Raw genomic sequence first — 19,160 nt, 5'->3', positions numbered from 1 at the left:
GGGCTAGTTTTTATTTGATTGGAGGTTAAAGTGTATGAATAATTAGGGGCGTGGCCTCTTGAGTGACAGCTAGCCTCTGGCCCTCACTTCTCCGCGGAGGTAAACGTCAGGAATCGACCACTGTGGATTCACCTAAAAACTGAGTAAACGTGTTTTAATGAGAAACATTTACATTTCCCGCTCACTGACGAGGATCCTTCTCATTAAACATTAAAAACATCTTCTTCTTTTTAGCTTTTACCTCTAAATGTCACAGAAAACAAGCACTGAAAGAGCTTTGGAAGGAAACTTGAACTAGAAACAAACTAGATAGTGTAAACGGAGGCGTCGGCTCCTCTGGTTTGTCCGCGGGGGCGTTCCCAGAGAAAACACGTCCTGACGCAAAAATGACTCAGGAGCTTTCGTACGAAGTGAACTACGGAATAGAAAACAGCTTTTTAGGTGCATCTGTCAGGGACCATAATATGGGTTAAACATCAGCCAGATGGACGTACGCCCCTCCCCCCAGCGTCACATACATGCCGTTTTATGGTCAGAGGAAATGAGGCGGAGTCAAAGGGCGAGGTCTACGGAAAGATCTGGAAACAAAGCCACGCATCGCCATGACGTCATCAATGCGTGTGACGTGTTACGGCGTGATGACGTATAGGCAGCAAGAAGCATTCTCCGAGGCCCAGGTAGTGTGAGTACAAACGGGCCTGGAGGGGGGGACAAGGACCCTAAAGCACGGGGCACGGGACGGAGGCACAGTGGGAGGGCGCCCAAAGTCTGACAAGATGGCGGCTCCCGTAGACGAGGGCGATTGGATCAAGTTAGAGAAAGGACCCCGAACACAAACACGACATTTTATAAACTTAAAACCAAACAAACACAGAAGACGAAACAAAGGAAGCATTTAAACAAACAAAGACGTTTGTCACGGTATGAAAGCGTCCAGACGTTCAAACCAAATGTTCTTTTATTTCTTATCGTCCGTTTTTACAGATTCTTGTTTCAAAAAGAACAAAAAATAATGAAAAAAGCTTGAAAACTTCCGGACTTTTCCAAAACCGCGTCTGAAAACAGCGGATGAGACGCTGCTTCAGCCTCTGTCACGCATCCCTGCTTCAAAGGAAGTCGTGTCCAAAACGAACAAAAGAACAGAACAAAAGAAAAGACTTCCGTCCTAATTGGCGTTCGGCCGAGCGTCCGACGTCTGACACTGAAGCTGAGCGTCCTGAAAAAAGACCCAGTTCTCGTCGTTTCCTGATTTTTCCAGCACGAGTGAAACTTTGCGTTTATTGAAATGAAAGAACGCGAGAAGATGAGCGGCGCCGTCTGCAGGAGAAACACACGCCGCTGCTGAGGCGGCGAAAAAAACAAAAAACACGGCTGCTTCAGTTTTTCGTCCTGACGTAGAAAAATACACGTTTCAACCTCGTTCAGTCGCTCACAGTGTTTCTGCAGGAGAAGCCGCTCTGGGCTGTCCGCCATTTTGTCTCTGACATCATCACCGTCATCATCATCATCATCATCAGTCTGTCGTATGGATGGACCCATTATGAGAAGGGGGCCCCACTTATGTGTTCGTTTTGTCTCTTTGTGGTTGTTTTGTGTCTCTTTGTAGTTGTTTTGTGTCTCTTTGTAGTCGTTTTGTGTCTCTTTGTGGTTGTTTTGTGTCTCTTTGTAGTCGTTTTGTGTCTCTTTGTAGTTGTTTTGTGTCTCTTTGTAGTTGTTTTGTGTCTCTTTGTGGTCGTTTTGTGTCTCTTTGTGGTCGTTTTGTGTCTCTTTCTGGTTGTTTTGTGTCTCTTTGTGGTTGTTTTGTGTCTCTTTGTAGTCGTTTTGTGTCTCTTGTGTCTCTTTGTTGTTGTTTGTGTCTCTTTGTTGTTGTTTTGTGTCTCTTTGTGGTTGTTTTGTGTCTCTTTGCAGTCGTTTTGTGTCTCTTTTGTCTCTTTGTGGTCGTTTCATCAGCTCATGGTCAGTATGTGTCTCTTCGAGTGACATCTTGCAGGTGAAGTCCAGGGGACCCCTGACCCTCTGGACCTCTGACCCTCTGGACCCCTGACCCTCTGGACCTCTGACCCTCTGACCCTCTGGACCCCTGACCCTCTGGACCCCTGACCCTCTGGACCTCTGACCCTCTGACCCTCTGGACCCCTGACCCTCTGGACCCCTGACCCTCTGGACCCCTGACCCTCTGGACCTCTGACCCTCTGGACCTCTGACCCTCTGGACCCTCTGGACCCCAGCTCCAGAACCTCGTCTCTCCTCAGTCAGGAAACTGAACACCAACGGGGGCGTCGGCCTCTGTATGGACGCATGGCGAGGTCGGGGTCACACAGGACACGGGTTTCTGAACGAGCCTGAAGACGCTCTTCAGGTGCGTCCTCACAGGAAGTTCAAAGCTGCATCTTTCAAAGTAAAACGTTTGTAACTAAGTCGATGTAAATGCTTCCCCTTCAGCGGATCTGCAGCACCAGGACGGTTTACGGTTTACGCCGCAGAGCTTTGAGCGTCAAACTTGGTCCAGTTCTGGTTCTGCAGCCGGTCTACGGTGGCGGCGTGAAGGTCACCGTCTCTGCTGGCTGTAGACGGCGAGGGCCAGCGGAGGTCACCGTCTAAGGCCAGCGGAGGTCACCGTCTCTGATGGTTGTAGATGTCTAAGGCCAGCGGAGGTCACCGTCTAAGGCCGGCGGAGGTCACCGTCTCTGCTGGCTGTAGACGGCGAGGGCCAGCGGAGGTCACCGTCTAAGGCCGGCGGAGGTCACCGTCTCGGGGAGGGCCGGCGGAGGTCACCGTCTCTGCTGGCTGTAGACGGGGAACGCCAGCGTGACGTTGAGCGAGTCGTTGTGCTGGACCAGCGAGGTGTGCTGGTAGTGCAACACCAGCTCCTTCAGAGAGCCGTACAGGTTGTACGGCTCCGCAAAACCAAAACCAGTGCCGGTCTTGTTGATGACGCAGTGTTTCACCTCCCCGTCCACACTGAGGGAGGGACACACACACACACACACACACACACACACACACACACACACACACACACACACACACACACACACACACACACACACACACACACACACACACACACACACACACACACACACACACACACACACACACACACACACACACACACACACACACACACACACACACACACACACACACACACACACACACACACACACACACACACACACACACACACACACACACACACACACACAGATTAGCGTACATATATACATATATATATATATATACATTATATTAAAATATAATTTTTTGAGTCTCATGTTTACACTCAGACCCAGTTTATGGACCCTGAGAACCCGTTTACATTCGCCCCGTTCATGCTAACATGCTAACATGAGTTGACCCTGAGGGTTGAGTGAAACCCGAGGATGAAAGAAAACATGTAAACAAAGGTGTAAACAAAGGTGTAAACAAAGGTGTAACCAAAGCGTCTTACACCACGGAGCAGGCGTAGCAGCCCGGTTTGCTGCTGTCCCGCACCAGGAAGGTCCCGTCCCTCTTCCCGCGGAGCAGAGACTCGGCCTGGAGACGGTTGATGTTCCCCAGACGCCACAGACGCTCGTCGTGGTGAGGGAGGTCCTCCTCGTCCTCCACCATGCTGTACTCGCTGAGAGGAGGGGGGGGGGCAGGTTATCATTGTTATTATTATTGTTACTGTTATTATCGTGGCTCAGGTGTTTCCATGGTGACGAAACATCAATTAAGCTTTATATGTAAATAGATTTGATTTGATTGTTTAAATAATTTCTTTTTTAGCTTCTCTGTTTTTCATCTCATCTGCATTTTAACTTTGTTTTTTTCTCATTAGACTCAAAAAATTACGACTTTTTTTTCTTAAAAATATTCCGACTTTTGTCAAAATATTACAACTTTTACTAAAAAATTACGATGTCTTTGTCACAATCTTCCGACCTTTTTTCCTCAAAATGTTACGACTTATTTCGGCAACATTGCGAATTTTCTGTCGCAATCTTCCGACTTTTTTCCTTAAAATATAAAATATTTTTTGCTACAATCTTCCGACCTTTTTTGTTTTCAAAATATTGCGACTTTATTTGTGGCAATTTTCCGACTTATTTGTAACAATCTTTTTAATTTATTACTTAAAAAGTTTCCGACCTGTTTTCACAAATATTTGTTCGATTCCAGCGTCACTTTGTTTCATCTGTATTTTTATTTTGTTTATTTATCGTCAGACTCCGCTGTGATTTCATTCTTCTCAAAATATTACGACTTTTTTTTGCTAAAAATATTGCGACTTTTTTGTAACAAACTTCCGACCTTTTTTTCTCAAAATATAACGACTCATTTGTGGCAAGCTATCGACTTTTTTTCACAACATTCTTCAATCCTCCGACTTTTTTTTGTGTCACAATCGTCCGACCTTTTTTTCTCAAAATATTGCGACTTGTGGCAATCTGTCAACTTTTTTTCACAACACGCCTCAATCTTCCGACTTTTTTGTTTTTTTTGTCAAAATCGTCCGACTTTCTTTCTCAAATTATTGCGACTATTTGTGTCAATCTTCCGACCTTTTTTGCTAAAAATATTGCGACTTTTTTGTCAAACTATTACGACTTCTTTGTCATAAACTTCCAACCTTTTATTGCTAAAAATATTGCGACTTTTTTGTGAAAATATTACGACTTCTTTGTGGCAATCTATCGTTTTTTTTCACAACACTCTTTAATCTTCCGACTTTATTTTTTTTTTGTCACAATCTTCCGACCTTTGCTTTCTAAAAATATTGCGTCACAATCGTACATTTTTCGACTTTCTTTGTCACATTCTTACGTCTTTTTTCTCTCAAAATATTGCGACTTATTTGTGTCAATCTTCAGACTTCTTTTTCCACAATCTTTCAAGTTTTTCCCTAAAACTCTTCCGAAATATTGTTTCTATTCCACTTTGTTTCATTTCTTCTGTATTTCTGTCGTGTGTGTTTCTCCTCAAACTTACTCCTCGATGGTTTCGTTCTTCAGGCCGAGCCACTCGTTCAGTTTCCTCTGACGGACGCCCTTCTGGGTCAACCACCTGACACACACACACACACGCACACACACACACACACAGAGACACGCACAGAGACACACACACACGCACAGAGACACACACACACACGCACACACACACACACACACACACACACACACACACACACACACACACACACACACACACACACACACACACACACACACACACACACACACACACACACACACACACACACACACACACACACACACACACACACACACACACACACACACACACACACACACACACACACACACAGGTTAGTGATGATGGCGCTGTAGCTGTGCGGCGCTCACGTGTGTTGCTGGGGGGCGGGTCTCACATGAGGTACTGGTCCCGGGTCTTGCGGAGCTGGATCAGGTCCGGTTTGATGCTGTTCATCTTCTTGTCGATCTCTCTGTAGTCCGCCGCCTGTTTCTTCAGGTCCACCTCCAGGTGGCGTTTGCTGTCCACGATCTCGCTGATCCGAGACTTCAGCTTATCGTAGTTTTCCATGATCCTTAAAAACAAACGTACAAAGAGTTTGAGTGAAGTAGAAACGTTTATCAGGAGCGACAGAGACACGGGTCCACCTGACCCAACGCGTTAGATCACGACTTTTTAGGGGGAAAAAATCGTCTTTTTTCTTTAAACATTACGACTTTTTTGTCAATATCTTCCGAACTTTTCTGAAAGTATTACGACATTTTTCTAAACATTTTCAGACTTTTTTTCTGCTCAAAATTTTGCGACTTATTATATTAAAACTTCTTTGTCAAAAAAATTACGACTTTTTTCTAAAAACAATACGATTTTGTTCGTCACAATTTTCCGACTTTTTTCTGAAAGTATTCCGACTTTTTTGTCAATTGTTACTGATTTTTTTTCCCCCTCAAAATATGGCGACTTATTTGTGGCACTCTTCCGACTTTTTCCCCCAAAATATTACGACTTTTTTATCACAATCTTCCGACTTTTTTGTCAAAAAAATTTCCGACTTTTTTTCTAAAAACATTACGATCATTAGCTAAGATTTCCGCTTATTTTTCTCCCAAAAATATTGCGACTTATTTGCGGCACTCTTCCGACTTTTGTCTCAAATATTCCGACTTTTTTGTCAATTTTCCGACTTTTTTGTCCAAATCTTCCGACTTTTTTGTCCAAATCTTCCGACTTTTTCCCTAAAAACATTCAGACGTGCGTCACTATTTCATCCCGTCTGTATTTCGATGTTGTTTATTTCTCTCTTGTTTCGTTCTTATTGTAAAAACTTCAGTTGATCCTTTAAAAAAAGAAATTAAAGTAAAAATGATTTATTTGGACCAACAGGTGTTTTTTTCCTGCATCATCTGTTGTCATGGTAACCTGTGTGTGTGTGTGTGTGTGTGTGTGTGTGTGTGTGTGTTGCCGTGGGAACCTCTGGATCTCCTTGTCGTTTCCCTCTCTGCGAAACTTCTCGATGTATTCTTTACTGAAGCGCTCCTGAGTCTGACACTGCTCCTCAAAGATCTTTATCGTCTCGTTAAACGCCTCGATCGCCGTCCTCTTCATCTGGATCTCCTGCAGGAGGAAGAGGAGGAGGAGGAGAGGAGGGGAGGAGGAGAGGAGGAGGAGGAGGAGGGGAGGAGAGAGGGAGAGGAGGAGGAGAGGAGGAGGAGGAGGAGAGAGAGGAGGAGGAAGAGAGGAGGAGAGGAGGAGAGAGGAGGAGAGGAGGGGAGGAGGAGAGGAGGAGGAGGAGGAGGGGAGGAGAGAGGGAGAGGAGGAGGAGGGAGAGAGGAGGAGGAAGAGAGAGAGGAGGAAGAGAGAGAGGAGGAGAGGAGGAGGAGAGGGGAGAGGAGGAGGAGAGGAGGGGAGAGTGGGAGGAGGGGAGAGGTGGAGGAGAGAGGGAGGAGGAGAGAGAGAGGGAGAGGAGAAGAGAGAGGAGGAGGAGAGATAGAGAGGAGAGGAGGAGAGAGGAAGAGGAGGAGGAGATAGAGAGGAGGAAGAGGAGGAGGAGAGAGGGAGGAGGAGGAGGAGAGAGGGGAGGAGGAGGAGAGAGGAGGAGGAGAGAGGAGGAGAGAGAGAGGAGGAGGAAGAGGAGAGAGGAGGAGGAGAGAGAGGAGGGGAGAGAGGAAGAGGAGGAGGAGAGGAAGAGGAGGAGGAGGAGGGGAGGGGAGAGAGAGAGGGAGAGGAGGGGAGGAGGAGAGAGAGGAGGAGGAGAGGAGGAGGAGGAGGAGGAGGGAGAGGAGGAAGTCAGAAAATCTGTTGTTTTTTCAGTTTCTATATTCTGTCCCTGTGAGGTTCTGTGAGGTTCTGTCTCTGTGAGGTTCTGTCTCTGTGAGGTTCTGTCTCTGTGAGGTTCTGTGAGGTTCTGTACCTGAGAGGTTCTGTACCTGAGAGGTTCTGGTGTACTCCTCGTAGAGCCGGTCGTACTCCCGGTTCTTCTCCTGGTACTGTAAATGATACTCGTGGAGCTTCTTGCCCACGGCTTCGATGCTGTCCTCCTTCACCACCTGATCCTGAACAACAACAACAACAACAACAACATCAGGCGCCTGAACAACAACAACGACAGGGGCGACCCGACACGTGTCTGGGTTCTGACGGGTCCGGACCTGCTGGTGCTTGGAGACCGGGTAGAGCAGCTTCACGTCCAGTTTGGGGTTGTACTGGGCCAGGGACTCGTGGCGGTAATGGTTGATGAGCTCCACCACGGAGCTGAAGGTCAGAGGGTCGGAGAAGCCGTACTTCCCCTCACGGTGGAAGATCTTGATCAGCTTGTTGTTGCCTCCTTTCCTGAAGGTCAGAGAGAAACAGCACAAAAGATGCAAAATGACTAAAAATAGATGCAAAACCAGCACAAAAAGATGCAAAATGACTAAAAATAGATGCAAAACCACCACAAAAAGATGCAAAATGACTAAAAATAGATGCAAAACCACCACAAAAAGATGCAAAATGAGTAAAAATAGATGCAAAACCACCACAAAAAGATGCAAAATGACTAAAAATAGATGCAAAACCAGCACAAAAAGATGCAAAATGACTAAAAATAGATGCAAAACCACCACAAAAAGATGCAAAATGACTAAAAATAGATGCAAAACCAACACAAAAAGATCCAAAATGACTAAAAATAGATGAAAACCAGCACAAAAAGATGCAAAATGAGTAAAAATAGATGCAAAACCAGCACAAAAAGATGCAAAATGACTAATAGATGTAAAACAGGACGTGGTGGTTGTGTGTGGGGGCGTTGGCGTTGGCGGCGGCGTGCTCCGTGTCTCACCTCAGGGTCAGGGTGTAATCTCCGTGCATCTTGGTGGAGGCGTCTCGAACCAGGAACGTTCCGTCAGCCGTGTCACGCAGCTTCTCGTTCACTTCCTCTCTGCAAACAGGAAACATTCAGGAAACTTTCAGGAAACTTTCAGGGAACTTTCAGGAAACTTTCAGAGCCGTCAGCGTTAACGTTTAAACCCTAAAACGCACATTTACGTTTCTATGTTCAGTCGTTTGATGAGTTTGATTTTAATCCATTTATCGATTGTTTGTTTGTAAAAATAGGGAGAAAATCGTCCAAACCTGAAAAATATCAATAATATATGAACTTTATTAACACTAAATTAAACTAAAATATGAAAAATAATAACCAGTACAGTAAGTATAAAGAATAAAAGTGTTGCAGCAGAAAGTCACCTGGAGATGTCGCCCCAGTACCACTCGGCGTCCTGCAGAGAGATGCTGTTGTTGAAGCTACAGGAAGCTGCAGGAGCCGAAGACTTCGCCGGTTTAGGAGGCAACGCTGCAACAAACACACACACAGTTTGAGTTTAATGCCTTAACACAGACGTGACAGTCTGAAGGCAGATGGTCGCTAACAGGAAGCGTCCTTTTACACTTTATAATGAACCCGTCCACGCTCTCTGGTGGACGCACTGACGCCTTCTGTAACCCTGAGATATCGACCCTCAAACACACGCCCACATGGCTACGCTGCTCCTGGATGCTAACATCACTTTCATCTGCACTTAGCTGCAACGGCTAACGCTAACGGCTAACTCCTCTAATCCTTGTTTTGATGCTGTGGTTTTCTGGAGGGGACGGGTTCAAACAGGCTCAAACAGACTCCGGTCTCCTGGAGCTACTGGGCCGGGTCTGACCAACCTGGCAACCCCACTGCTGGACTTCTTTTTTGTTGTTGCGACGACGATCTGGAGACTCTAGATGGAGCTGTTCCTTTAAGAGAATTATGATCATAATAACCTCAGTAATCACGATCAAAATGACTCCAACAGCGAATCAGCTGAGAGAGAGAGAGCTGTTGTGTGTAGGAAATCTCTTTTTATATAATAAATAATTATAATACACATATATATTATCTTATATATTATTATAAAGACAGTCGGGGGGCAGCTGCCTCCAGGTGCCGGCTGCAGGTTCAGGCCTGAGCTCCTACCTGGACTCTGCATGTGAATGTAGCAGAGGATCTTGTCCCGTCCCCTGGGCGGCTCGGCCTCGGCCCTGCCTCCCTCCTCTCGCTCCATGTCGGACCTCTTAAACCTTCAGGGGCGAACAACTGAACCCGGATCTTTGTGTTCTGGGTCTCAAGACGTCCCGACTACGTGGGAAAACCATGACGTCACCTCTGGAGGACACCGGTCTCTGGACTGATCTTCGGTTTTCTCACTAATTGAACTCGACTGCGCTGATCTGCAGGATTCCCTCTCTCTCTCTCTCTCTCTCTCTGCACCTGCAGCTCGATGTTTTAGATTTTCAGACTCGTCCGCAGAGAAACTAACACCTCATCCCTTCTTTTCTGTTTGTTTTGTTTGGTCCGGCGTGAAATCTGCGTTCGTCTCCCGTGTTTAAAAGATGTAAAACGACGCAACTTTCCCTGCGTCCGTCTCCCTCTCTGAGCCTCGGTTCAAAGCTCAGGAGAGCAGCTTGGAGATGTGTGACATCACCGTCGCCCCCAGCCAATCCTGCGATGGCAGTGATATCACCGAGGCAACACCACCCCACCCCCCCTCCCCTCCTCTGCTGCATCTCTCGCCGTGTGGACGGATGATGTCATCGTTTCAGCTGCCGACCGGCGCACGGACGAATGAACCTGAAGCTGCTCGCTGACAGTGATTTAACATTATTACCATTTATTAAACATCTATTAAACATCTATTATTCATCTATTTTCCTCCCTTAACACGTTTTCTTTCAGACAGTACAGAAAACACTTGTTTGACTTCACTTTGTCTGTTTGTTTCTGCACATTTCTCCTTATTTCATCAGACGTTAGCGTTAGAAAACGCCTCATTTGCATATTTAAACGTAAACATATAATAAAAGTGTCATTTCTCTTTATGATCTGAAGGTTTTTGCTTCATTTACAAAACAACTGATTCATAAAAACATGAAGAAAATATGATTTTTCTGTCATAGCTCTTGTGTTTATGTATGGAGGCATTAAAGTGCCATAAAAACAAATGTGTTTAGTAATAAATGTGGAAATAAAACAAGAAAAATACTAAATATAAAAGAAGCATTTACATACAAAAAGGTATTTTATATATATTTTTAATTTGACTTCATATTTTTTTGTTTTCTTATTCTTTAACAGAATTATTCTTTTCTTATGGCTCTTCTGTGACTCCATACTTACATATGGAGTTATTTAAGTGCTATAGAAAAGAACAAATAACAAAATAATAACTGTGGAGACGCACGCACGCACGCACGCACGCACGCACGCACGCACGCACGCGTATTTGCTCCCAGGACGTCGTCCTTCTAACTTCCCTTAAGTCCGGAGCTTTTTTGTGCGTTGTTGTCGAGGACTTTCGCTTCGTTATGATGACTTCATCATCAGGTTCGTAGGATAAAGTCATTTTAATAATAATAATAAAACAATCTCACGCTCGTGCTCGTACACGTGCGCACGCTCGTGCTCGTACACGTGCAAACGTGCTTTACTAAAGCCCACCTCTCCCAAACGGGCCGTGGACGGCAAGCGTGCCGCTCCTAGACGTGGTACGGTTGCACTCACACTGGTCAAAGGAACCAGACTTTAGCCGTGACACGTGCTGGGGCACGGGACGGAGGCACAGTGGGAGTGCGCCCTCAGACTCTGTTGGGCTCAGTTTGTTCTTAACCAGCACAAATATTACACACATTATAAAGCAGTGACTCAGCGGCTGAGCCCGGACAGTGAAGCAGCAGAACATGATGATAAAGCCGGACGTACCTGGTGCAGCCTGGTTCATGTTGAGCTCGCTGGTTATCAGAACCTCCAGGACCTGAACCAGAGGATCCAGACCGGACTCGGACCTGAACGGGAACAAAGACAAAGTCACTGTCTCAGATCAGACTTCACTCACACTGGAACGCTTCCTCGTCTTTGTTAGTTTTGAATTATTCTAATTTATTATTTTAATTATTCTGCCTGAACTCCGGCGCCACTCACCTGAAGAGTTCCCTACCCTTAACTCGCGCATTGGACGCATTTGAAGGGACACTGCGTCCATCTTGTCGCTCGAAAAGCACCCAATGTAGCGTCAGTCTAGAATTTGCGTGTGTACACTGACTTTTTAATCCTGTCGCGTCTGTTGCCCCCCGGGTGTGAACGCGCCCTAACTCTCATCATCATGTGTCGTTAGTTGTTCGCCGTTTCGATCGCTAACCGCTGCACCTTCCTGGCTCGTCGACGGTCGGGTGAGACGAGTGTTTGAGGGGAGATGATCTGAGACACGGCGCGTGATTCTCCTGCTTTGGTTTAAAACAGGAAGCCGGTTTCCTCAGAAAGACTCGAGACAACAGAGAAAAGCGTCACTGACCCTGCAGCCGGTCGGAACAGCAGCGGGCTGAAGCTCTCCGCCACGTGTCTCGGGCTCAGCTGGTTCCTGGCGCCGTGCAGACAGAGGCGGGCCAGGTGTCGGACCATGCTGAGTAGGGTCAGGCCGTACTGGGCCGGGCAGGTCGGCGAGCTGGCCACCCCCCGCAGCACCTGGGCGCACTCCTCCAGCTCCCGGACTTCTGCACACAACAACAACAACGACGACTCATCGACCGGTTCATAACAACACAAGCGTCCGCGGAGGAGAGTCGGGGACACGGGAGGCGTTCTGGTCTCACCTTGCACCGCGTGAATCATGTCGGCCTGCAGCGAGGAGGGCAGGACGGGGCCGGGCAGGTCCTGCAGGAACCGGAACACGCCGTCACACAGGGACGACACCTCCAGCTGCTCCAGGTCTGAAACAAACACGCGTACGTTCATTCACGGTTTCCCGTCCGCATCAGGACCCTCTGACGTTTCTTTACTCTCTCACCTGTGTCGGCCAGCTGCCGGGTGTCCAGACCTCCTCCACTCAGACTGCGATACACACTGAGACTGTCCAGACCTGCAGCAGCAACAACAACAACAACAACAACAACAACAACACAGAGTCAGATGGAAACAAACACAACTTCAGTGACACACAGGCAAGAGGACGAGACTCTTCTGAGACGTTTTTTTATTATTATTAAACCTCCTTCAAATTATTAACATGTACGTGTGTGTGTGTGTGTACGTGTGTGTGTGTGTGTACGTGTGTGTGTGTGTGTGCGTGTATGTGTGTGTGTGTTACCTTTGGTCTCCACGGCCTCCATCAGTCTGCTGAGGAGGGGGGGGGCTGTGTCCGGGGGTCCGAACTGTTCAGGGAGGTCTGGCAACACGAAGCCTGAAAGACAAAACACGACAAAGTTTATGCGTGTGCCTTCGTACGGCGGCGTCGTGTCCAGAGCGCGGAGGAAACACAGTACAGGTCTCAAGTCCGGCGCCGCTTCAGACGGCAGCGGAACGTGTCGGTCGGAAACGTCTCCGTCACTTTCGACGCAGCAGTCTGAATGTTTGCGTCGGCAGCAACTCAGAAAACATTAAAGAGCGTTCACAACAACGCTGCATAAAAGGACTTTTATTATGAAAGGGCGAACACTACAGGAAGCAGAGCACACTCACACACTCACACTTCCTGTGCTCTGATGCAGAGCTGAGATCTGTTCTGTCAGCGACCACAACCAGCTGTGTGTGTGTGTGTGTGTGTGTGTGTGTGTGTGTGTGTGTGTGTGTGTGTGAGGAAGCAGCTGAAGGAAACTGAGTCACACTGACGCAGAATTCATGTTTCAGTTGCAACATCAAAATGATTTTTAGAGCAACTGAAACAGCAACTATGAGACCAACAACCAATCACAGCAACTAAACATGACCAACAACCAATCACAGCAACTAAACATGACCAACAACCAATCACAGCAACTATACATGACCAACAACCAATCACAGCAACTAAACATGACCAACAACCAATCACAGCAACTAAACATGACCAACAACCAATCACAGCAACTATACATGACCAACAACCAATCACAGCAACTAAACATGACCAACAACCAATCACAGCAACTAAACATGACCTACGACCAATCACAGCAACTAAACATGACCAACAACCAATCACAGCAACTAAACATGACCTACGACTAATCACAGCAACTAAACATGACCTACAACCAATCACAGCAACTAAACATGACCTACAACCAATCACAGCAACTAAACATGACCTACGACCAATCACAGCAACTAAAACATGACCTACGACCAATCACAGCAACTAAACATGACCTACGACCAATCACAGCAACTAAACATGACCAACAACCAATCACAGCAACTAAACATGACCTACAACCAATCACAGCAACTAAACATGACCTACAGCCAATCACAGCAACTAAACATGACCGACAACCAATCACAGCAACTAAACATGACCTACGACCAATCACAGCAACTAAACATGACCGACAACCAATCACAGCAACTAAACATGACCTACGACCAATCACAGCAACTAAACATGACCTACGACCAATCACAGCAACTAAACATGACCTACGACCAATCACAGCAACTAAACATGACCTACGACCAATCACAGCAACTAAACATGACCTACAGCCAATCACAGCAACTAAACATGACCAACAACCAATCACAGCAACTAAACATGACCAACAACCAATCACAGCAACTAAACATGACCTACGACCAATCACAGCAACTCAACATGACCTACAACCAATCACAGCAACCAAACATGACCAACAACCAATCACAGCAACTAAACATGACCAACAACCAATCACAGCAACTAAACATGACCGACAACCAATCACAGCAACTAAACATGACCTACGACCAATCACAGCAACTAAACATGACCAACAACCAATCACAGCAACTAAACATGACCTACGACCAATCACAGCAACTCAACATGACCTACAACCAATCACAGCAACCAAACATGACCAACAACCAATCACAGCAACTAAACATGACCAACGACCAATCACAGCAACTAAACATGACCTACGACCAATCACAGCAACTAAACATGACCTACGACCAATCACAGCAACTAAACATGACCTACAACCAATCACAGCAACTAAACATGACCTACGACCAATCACAGCAACTAAACGTGACCAACAACCAATCACAGCAACTAAACATGACCTACAACCAATCACAGCAACTAAACATGACCTACGACCAATCACAGCAACTAAACATGACCTACGACCAATCACAGCAACTAAACATGACCTACGACCAATCACAGCAACTAAACATGACCTACAACCAATCACAGCAACTAAACATGACCTACAACCAATCACAGCAACTAAACATGACCTACGACCAATCACAGCAACTAAACATGACCTACAACCAATCACAGCAACTAAACATGACCTACGACCAATCACAGCAACTAAACATGACCTACAACCAATCACAGCAACTAAACATGACCAACGACCAATCACAGCAACTAAACATGACCTACGACCAATCACAGCAACTAAACATGACCTACAACCAATCACAGCAACTAAACATGACCAACAACCAATCACAGCAACTAAACATGACCAACAACCAATCACAGCAACTAAACATGACCAACAACCAATCACAGCAACTAAAACATGACCTACAACCAATCACAGCAACTAAACATGACCAACAACCAATCACAGCAACTAAACATGACCAACGACTAATCACAGCAACTAAACATGACCTACGACCAATCACAGCAACTAAACATGACCTACGACCAATCACAGCAACTAAACATGACCTACAACCAATCACAGCAACTAAACAACCTACAACCAATCACAGCAACTAAACATGACCAACAACCAATCACAGCAACTAAACATGACCAACAACCAATCACAGCAACTAAACATGACCTACAACCAATCACAGCAACTAAACATGACCTACGACCAATCACAGCAACTAAACATGACCTACGACCAATCACAGCAACTAAACATGACCTACGACTAATCACAGCAACTAAACATGTTGCCCAACTCGTCTGTGTGACGGAGGTTCTGGTTCTCACCCTCTGACTCGGAGTCGGTTCTCACGGACGCTGCCGACGGGGGTCTGGGTGGGCGGGGCTTGGGCGTGGGCGGGGACATCCTCTTCCTGCCGATGAACTCCACGTACGTCCCCGGGAAGTCGCCTTTTTCCTGCGGGTAAGAAAGGACGCCGCGTTGGACACGACAAACACTGTGCTGCTTTTCTTTAAAGAGAAATTCCTGCGTAAAAAACGCTGATCATCCAAACTGCGCCCGGGCACGGCACGCTCGCCGGCCACGGCACGCTCGCCGGCCACAGCCCGGTTGGAGAGTGCACGGACGCACGTGTACGGGCACGAGCGCGAGCATTGATGACGGTCCTGATGTCTGACGTCTAAACGCAATACGGTACAAATGTGAGTTCACACTCAGATAACGTAGAAATCCAGGAGAGATGCTAACAGCAGGACGTGGCTAACAGTGATTAGCTCGGGGCAGCACGGTGAAGGCATTCAAAGGTCTTTTTTAACCACTAATGCTGCTGAAAATAACAGCAAACCTCTGCAGCAGCATGAGAAGAGTCCCCACACACACAACAAAGCGTCATCAGCGTAGTTAGTGAAGCCAGAGTTTATTAAAGAGTGTTTTAAAGACTTACCTACTGGCCCCTGTACCAGCTCCTCTCATAGTAAAGTCCATTACAGTGGAATGAGCCCATTGGTGCTTTGTTGTGTGTGTAGGGACTCTTCTCATGCTGCTGCAGAGGTTTGCTGTTATTTAAGCAGCATTAGTGGTTAAAAAAGACCTTTGAATGCCTTCACCGTGCTGCCCCGAGCTAATCACTGTTAGCCACGTCCGGCTGTTAGCATCTCTCCTGGATTTCTACCTTAATAAAAAACTGTCTCAATGATTATTGATGAAAGTGCAGAAAAAGACCCTGGAGGAGGATTTTACGCCCGAGTTTCACTTCAACAACCACGTTTATTTATTAGAGAAATCAGGAAAAATGTTAAGGTTTATATCCGTCTGTTCAGTCGTGACGTAACACCCTTTCAAAATAAGATTTCCAGGTCCAAACGCTCCGTTGAAACAAAAGAGAACCAACGTCCGAACATGTGAAGGATCAGCTCTGTGCTCAGTTTGACTCTTTTTCATCCAGAAGAAAAAGGTCAAAGGTCGATTATGATGTTTTTAAAAACTCACATCTGTTCAAACAACGAGGAACACAAGGCTCGGACAGGAAATCTTATTTTGAAAGGGTGTTACGTCAGGACTGAACAGGCAAATAAATGAAGTTAACTAAAACGTCCTTCTGAGTGTCGATCAGGGTTTAAATTGATTGATTTCTAATATGGCGGCCGCCCGCCGTCGTACCTGCGTGGTCTCGTTGAAGCCGGGCAGCCAGCCGATCTCTGACGGTCGCTCTTCGGCGCCGTTGCTGCAGCCGAGGGCCAGCAGCGCCCCTTTACTGACCAGCAGCATGTCCCCGACGTGCAGGTCGATGTCCTCCTCCCGCTCCTTCTTGTAGTCGTAGAGCGCTCGGTACTGAAAGCCCTCGGAGCTCATCGTGGCGTCCGGCGGCTGAGGATGGCGTTTACAAGAACTAACAAAGAAACTGAGTAGAAATGTATAAAAAATAGGCGTCTCTGTGATCCTGAGAGGATTTAAAGAGGAGAGAGTAAATATGGCGTCTCCAGCTGTGGGTGTGTCTCTCCCGTCTCCATGTCTGCTAACGTCCTGTCATCCCTCCAGGCCCAGCCGCAGACGCCCCCTCAGAGCATCCTCGCCGTTCATGAACAGAAGTCTCAGCAGAGGCGGCGGCCACATCTGGCGACCTGCGGGACGAGAGCGGGCAGAGTTTAACATCACGGTCGGTCAGAACGAATCACATCGAGGTGTCGTTTCAGTTTTTATGAAGCAAAAGCACAAAATGTTCTGCAGCTGAAGAGTTTTACACGGATTTGGATTTATACGGGCTTTTATTTTGACAGGAGCGAGCAAACGCAATATGATGTAAAGGGATTTCAGACGACATTTAAAAAAATTACAAAAAGTGTTTATCGTGAAAATGTTTTTGTATTTAAGAATAAAAATATTTTACAGATTAAAGCCAAAATTCACACAAAATACGCAGAGTTTTAAAAAGACTTTGGTTAAAATAAACAGCAGAAACCAGCAGATTAAATGTAAAATAAAGGGATTAAAGATTACATTAATATGGAACACTATTTGTATTTTTTAAATATGAATAATTTAACACACATAAAAGCTAAAATGTACACAAATAAGCAGAGTTTTAAAAAGACTTTGGTTAAAGTAAACAGCAGAACGCAGATAAATGTAAAATAAAGAATACATTATGATGCAGAAAATATAAAAACAAAGCATTTAATATGAAACACTATTTGTGAGATGAAAATATATAAGAGACAAAAGCTAAAATGTACAAAAACATGCAGAGTTTTTAAGGGACTTTCAGAAAGTAAACAACAGAGAGAAGCAGATTAAATATAAAATAAATAGATTTCAGCCTCCATGAATAAACCCTTTAATATGAAACACTAGTTTTACTTTAAAAAAATAAAATATTTAACACATATAAACTAAAATTCACACAAACAAGCTGCATTTTAAGGGGACTTTGGTTAAAGTAAACAGTAGAAACAAGCGGATTCATTCTAATATAAAGGTATTTCAGACTCTATTAATAAAGCCGAAATAACATAAACAAAGTTTTTAATATCAAAACGTATTTGTAATTTTTTAAAATAAAATTGTATAACACATAAAAACCCAAATTCACACAAATAAGCAGAGTTTTTAAGGGACTTTCAGAAAGTAAACAGCAGAGAGAAGCAGATTAAATGTAATATAAAGGTAATACAGACTACATTAATAAAGCCGAAGTAACATAAACAAAGTATTTAATATGAAACACTAAATATATTTTTTAAATATAAAATATTTAACACATAAAAGCCCAAATTCACACAAACACGCAGAATTTTAAAGGGTATTTCAGAAAGTAAACAACATACACAAGCTGATTAAATGTAGAATAAATAGATTTCAGACTCGTTGAAGGAAGCCGAGCAGATCAGAATAAAGCATGTAATATGAAACACTATTTGTATTTTTAAAATATAAATCATTTAACACATAAAAGCCCAAATTCACACAAACAAGCAGAACTTTAAAGGGACTTTCGTAAAGTAAAAATATCAAACAGTAAAAAAAACGTAAGAAACAGAAAATTAAAGGTGTTTTCTGACTCACGGTGTAAAAAAACAGATAAAAAATGAGTTTAATCCGAACTTTAATCCCTAAAACTTCTCATTTAAGCTAATTATTATTAAACAGAGTGAGACCGGAAACCGGAAACGGCAGGACGCTGATGCTAGCTGCTGTTAGCCTGTTAGCTTGTGTGAGTCGCTCTCACTTCTTCACCTTTTCTCAGTTTCTCACGGACTAAAAACCTCCAGCGGAGCGCGCGCCGGCCGCCATTTTGATGCAGCGAACTCACGCGACCTCCGGATGTTGTCCGAATCTAATTTATTCCGATATTTCACCGATTATTCGCGCGACAGAGGCGCTCGAGCGTCAGACGTCTGGATGGGCAGCAGCGACTGTGACGTCACGACAGCGGAGATTTAGACGCACGCTTCCGGCGCGGACTGTCAAAATAAAACAGGTACAGTTTTAAAATACTAAAAAATTAC

At 45.3% G+C, this 19,160-nt stretch overlaps 1 protein-coding gene across 1 annotated transcript; it reads right to left on the bottom strand.

Moving 5' to 3' along the window:
* Window positions 1–936: 936 nt before the first annotated feature.
* Window positions 937–19,052, bottom strand: LOC310946556 (phosphatidylinositol 3-kinase regulatory subunit alpha-like). Its single transcript, XM_083913054.1, has 17 exons — window positions 18,889–19,052; window positions 16,816–17,276; window positions 15,483–15,612; window positions 12,636–12,728; window positions 12,336–12,407; window positions 12,142–12,258; window positions 11,844–12,042; window positions 11,255–11,337; window positions 8,713–8,818; window positions 8,306–8,404; window positions 7,632–7,812; window positions 7,410–7,535; window positions 6,455–6,597; window positions 5,381–5,557; window positions 4,978–5,052; window positions 3,455–3,625; window positions 937–2,961 (listed from the first exon to the last, which is right to left on the bottom strand). Exons 2-17 carry the CDS (start codon window positions 17,005–17,007, stop codon window positions 2,772–2,774), a joined length of 2,154 nt encoding a protein of 717 aa, XP_083769180.1. The 5' UTR covers window positions 17,008–17,276; window positions 18,889–19,052; the 3' UTR covers window positions 937–2,771.
* Between the last annotated feature and the right edge of the window lie 108 nt (window positions 19,053–19,160).

Source organism: Echiichthys vipera, assembly GCF_963691815.1.
Source record: "Echiichthys vipera genome assembly, chromosome: 4".
Classification (NCBI taxonomy): Eukaryota; Metazoa; Chordata; class Actinopteri; order Perciformes; family Trachinidae; genus Echiichthys; species Echiichthys vipera.
Note: the sequence above shows the minus strand (reverse complement) of the source record. Positions and strands in the feature narration are given on the sequence as shown.

Bases quoted from the DNA above. Each gene is read 5' to 3' on its own strand.
- LOC310946556 (XM_083913054.1), bottom strand. From the start codon at position 17,007: ATGAGCTCCGAGGGCTTTCAGTACCGAGCGCTCTACGACTACAAGAAG. The intron at 15,613-16,815 runs GTACGACGGCGG...TCTTACCCGCAG, and splicing joins GCTTCAACGAGACCACGCAG to GAAAAAGGCGACTTCCCGGG. The intron at 12,259-12,335 runs GTGAGAGAGTAA...TGTTTGTTTCAG, and splicing joins CCGGCAGCTGGCCGACACAG to ACCTGGAGCAGCTGGAGGTG.